The sequence below is a fragment of the Penaeus chinensis genome, chromosome 3, assembly GCF_019202785.1.
Source record: "Penaeus chinensis breed Huanghai No. 1 chromosome 3, ASM1920278v2, whole genome shotgun sequence".
NCBI lineage: Eukaryota > Metazoa > Arthropoda > Malacostraca > Decapoda > Penaeidae > Penaeus > Penaeus chinensis.
The window spans coordinates 14,401,698-14,406,697 of record NC_061821.1 but is presented as its reverse complement, the minus strand read 5'-3'; the positions used below and the strand labels follow the sequence as shown (position 1 = coordinate 14,406,697).

General features: G+C 34.7%; 1 protein-coding gene across 1 annotated transcript in view; it reads left to right on the top strand.

The window, feature by feature from the left end:
• LOC125045510 (ubiquitin-conjugating enzyme E2-17 kDa) overlaps positions 1–5,000 on the top strand; it is an 18,403-nt gene that overhangs the window by 6,807 nt on the left and 6,596 nt on the right. The window contains exon 2 of the mRNA XM_047642808.1: positions 4,917–5,000. This exon is cut by the window's right edge and continues 90 nt beyond it. Coding sequence (XP_047498764.1) covers positions 4,917–5,000 — 84 coding nt within the window. The remainder of the gene's footprint in view (positions 1–4,916) is intronic.

Sequence of the window (5,000 nt, the reverse complement as noted above, 5' to 3'; positions counted from 1 at the left end):
AACTTCATTTTTATTCAGAACTCTAGGCATTAGATAAATACATCAAAATAAACATTTTATTATTATGAAATGGAAAAATATTTTTTTATTTGTACATTTATACATTTACCTCTTGGATTTAGGTGCTTCACTGCCTGTACATGGCCCAAAATACAGGCATTAGGCTTACCTTGAGTAGTCACTCTCATGGGTGTGTGGCTTGTTGGCCAGGTGCATACTCGTGTGGTTTCAAGACTCCTTGTCTCCTTTTTGTAATATGTTTTCATGCCTGTGTGTTACAGCTATTTTCCCATTTTCCACTGTCTATATTTGTCATTTGATATGCTGTATCCAGATGGTAATGCGGTTTTCCTTCACAGACACCATATCTCTAGTAGTCCATAAATCGGTGCACTAATAATAGCATTAAGTTACATTTTGTTACTAGTCCTTTTTTCTTTTATAATTCAACTATCTATAATACAACCTGTGCAACCAGTCACAGCTGGGAGGAGTAGGATCATTAGCATGGAAAAAGTGTTCTCCTTAGAGCCGGCGCTCTTTCAGTTGTGGGTCACAGATGGTACATCCCCCACTCATTAACGGATAGGAATAATGCAAGTGCCCCTTCCTAAGTGTTACTGAGACTGATCACCCTCCAAGAGCTCTTTGCACGCATTGTGAATTATTCATGTCACCCTGGCCTTCAGCTGAAAATCTCATGACTGCAAGTTCCTGTCCCCCTAGCCTCAGCCAATTTTTTCCAAGACGGTATGTTAATGCTTCCTAACCCTTAACCTGTTTCTGCCGGGCCATGCCTTGCGGCTCCACAACAAACTATTTGGTCTGTGGAGTACAGCTGTACGCCGTGGTGACATGCCAGAGCACATCGAGAGGGATGTTTGGCTTGATGTAGCGAACTCCCACACTCAGAGTCCGCTTGTTGCCATTAAGCTCCAGAGTAGTTTTTATTTTCTTCACCCGGCAGAAACGGATTAAACCAAATTTTTTTATGTGATGGTCACATCATATGTATCTGGGGGACCAAAATTTCTTGAGTGAAACTTAGAATTCATGCCATTTTTGTGCATATGGACTAAAATTCAGGCATTAGACTTCTTTTGAGTGATGGCTTCCAGTTGTGTGGCTACTAGACCCAGCCACTGGATACCCTCGTACATGGTATCAAGGCTTGTTGCCTTCTGTGTGCAATGCTGTGAACCCTTTTTCTGTAGATACTTTTTTGGAGCTTAGCTATTTTCCTAGGTCTAAGTTTGCCATTTGTTAATTCTGTGTCAAGATGATAATAGACTTGTTTTTGTTGAGCAGACTCGGTATTAATGCATCACGTAGTTTACTCTTTACAATAACAATAAGTAAAATTGTGTTATTTTGGCCACTTGGCCAAATTTTTTCATGACACGGTGTCTGTGTCAACTAAATCCAATAGCTTAAGATTAAGATAGCTTTACATAGGAAAGATACAAACAGCAATATTGGGGTCCACAAATTCGAACAAGCAACTTCAGCAACCAATTGTTTAGTGGTATTTCATTGGTCAGTGTCCTGTGAAGAAAGGGCAAATTCAGCAAAATCACTAATATGTGAATGGTAATAAGAAAGGATTATAAAAAAAAAAAAAAAAAAAAAAATCCTCCAAATGGTGTAAACTGCATCTTCCTTGTCCACCAGAAGACTTCATATAATCAAAATGTGTTTAAATTGTATAGTCATGTCTTTTTGTAATGGACAAAAGGGGGAACATAAGTCTGATATTAGTAATTGTAGTTACAAATACTTAAGCTGTCTTTGGTAGGTCAAGGAAAGTACCAATTCGTTGGATTTTTTCCAATGCCTGGGAGAGGTGTTCAGGATTTTGGCAACATGTTCTGCTGTTTTATGTCTTTGTTTAAATTCTGCCCTTTTAGCCTGAAAACAAGCCTGAAATTCATTACTAGAGGCTCACTTTGTGTGTATTTTGCTTATCTTTTCAACCAGGGAAGCCTATCTGTGCTAATATTTTACAATGGAAATAAGTTAAATATCATTCTGTATACAGAGATCAGAGAAACACACCATGAACAAAGATTATTTTCGTTTTTGATAGTCACACAATATCTCAATTACTTCCAGTTTTGTATGTTGTCATGTGTGCATATAGAAATTGAACAACTATAATGGTTTTGGTAGCAATGATATTATAAATTTTAAGAAAATTTTGTAAAGTAAATGAAGTTAAATTAGCATGCTCATAAGATTTTAAAAATTGTATTCGTTACTGTAAATGGATAATGCTTGTAAATGGCATTGCCAAGGCAAGAACAAATTGTGGCTAACCACCATTTTTCTGATAATTGTTTCAAATGACTACGGCACTTGTTCCCATCCAGTATAGCAACAATAGCTGGGAAGGGCATGATAGTAAAAGGCAAATTGTGGAATAAGCAAAAGATTAAGTTAAGTTGATAATTTTGCTATGTTTGTATATGTATATATTGATTTTATGTATATATATATATTATATATATATATATATATATGTATGTATGTATGTGTGTGTGTGTGTGTGTGTGTGTGTGTGTGTGTGTGTGTGTACATACATATATGCATAAGTATGTGTATATATATGTATGTATACGTATACATAAACATATATGCAGACTTTCAATTTTTAGATATGATTGATATTCCTCTTGCAAATAGTTTAATTTTTATGAATTTCTTATAACCAGGCATGCCTTTAGCATGTAAAATCAACTCATGATGATGAGTACAGCTATAGGAACCATGACTCGCTAAAGTGAGTTGAGTGGGAAGTTCCGCTATACAAGGGGACTCCTGGGTCGAAAGGCTAGAAGGTTGCTAGAAATCACTGGAATGAGGGACACCCCGAGATTTCTGGTACTGTCATTGTAGGGTTAAGTACTTGTATACATTTGTATATTTTATTTTATGAACTTGTTTTTTACTTCATTTCATTTCATGTCATTGCATTTCATCTAACAGTATGTACTTGCTTTCTCAGCTCGTCATATATAATGTCACCAGAATTATTCATTGTCCTTTAAAATTTGGTTCTGGTTTGTTTACTCATAGATGGCCCTTGAAGGGCATAGACACCAAGGAGTTAGTTACTGCTTTTCCCATTCTTTAGATTTCTGTGAAATTATTTCTAAAGCTATTATTACTTTATTGATTATTTAAAAATAATATATATATATATATATATATATATATATATATATATATATATATATATATATCCCCCTCCCCCTCCCCCCCCAAAAAAAAAAAAAAAAAATCAAGGAATGGGACAAAATTTAGACTAGTGGGTTTAGTAATTAATTATATTAACTAGGAAGCACTTGTTTGTAGACAGAGCATGTATATATGGTCTCCAAATTTCAGTGGGCCAAAACATAATCATGGTTAATTTAACTTTATTATTGAAGGTCTGTTGAATACTCAGAAAACATCAAGATGCTTTTTAAATACTGTTTACACTGAAAGGTCATGGATATCTGTACTACATTTACTTTGATTATAGTTTTATTTTAGATAAATCCTAAGTCAGTAGTTTTATCTATCTGATCTAACTCTTTTGTTTTAGTTTCAGAAAGATTTTTATTTTTTTATTCATAATTGAACTGCTATTAGAAATTGGAACCTTTGGTATTTTTGTTAGCAAACCTTAAATAACTAATTAGTTTTATGTACATTAGTTTTGTTTGTGATGTTTGGTTACAAGTTTGGGTGATTAGCAATAATTCAAACGTTCACTTAATTTTTACTGCATAGGATATGGAATTGGTTATGCTTGTTATTATGGAGCATTTTGAGAATTTCATATAAAATCATTCAGCAGTTTCTTGAGGGGGTTAAGATCAGGGGCATCATTCCAGTATTTTCTTGGGGGAAGATATGAAAAGTCATAGATATATATATTTTTATCATTGGTTTATTGCATAAATTTTTGGCCAACTGTTACTAAAGGAGTTTTTTATAAGTGTATTGGTTTGATGATAAATATACCATTCCACTTAGCATAAATTTTTTGCGGGCACAACAGGTATGCCAGAACAATGGTCACACTAGTTTGTGCTTGTCTAACAGATAGTCTACTTGGTCAGGTCAAGTCAAGTCTATCTGTCTACCTGTTTTGCCTGCCCATACACAATACTTTTAGTATTAATTTTCAAGTATTGCCAGCATAAAGCAAACCTTTAATACAGGCCCTCAGGCTAAGAATTGGCAATAGATTCTTGAAGGTTCTAAAGATTTGAACATTTGATTCAGAGTTGTAATAGAGAAATAAGAAGGGGGGAGGGGAGGTGACACTTTTGACCTGATCCAAAGACTTTAGAACAGTGATAAGGCTTCAGCCTTACTAAGGTGTAAGCCTATTTTTTTTCTTGCTCTTTCTTAGTTCTAAGTAGAGGAACCTACCTTTACTATTTGAAAGTAAAATGTAGGATGTGGTAAAGGAATGTTACAGTAGGGTGAAAAATCCTTAATGGTAAAGATTGTTATCAGGAGTTATTGTTAGTATAATTTTTACATAAATCTCTTATGATGAGATGTATGTTATGTTAAAAATCCACAAACTTCCTCACTGAGAAAGAACAGACTGCAGACTCTTGGTAACATGGACACTTGACCACACATTGGCCATTTGATCTGGCCTTAACCACCAGAGTCTGATTCTGATGGTGAGAGATTTCTGAAACTCCTTATTTTTAGTTTTTATTTTATTTTCCTTACCAGCTACAGAACTTATATAATTTTTTCAATTTTATTTTAGCAATAAATGAAATAGAAAGGCATATCTTTATAGTCTATGAAAGAAACAAGATGTAGATCACAAATGGAGCCAGTTTAACATGTTTTTTTCTTTCTTTTTATATGTATGCATTCATTTATATTTACTACCCTTCCAGGAGCTTCAGGACCTGGGGCGGGACCCACCAGCACAATGCTCAGCAGGTCCAGTAGGAGACGACCTCTTTCACTGGCAAGCCACA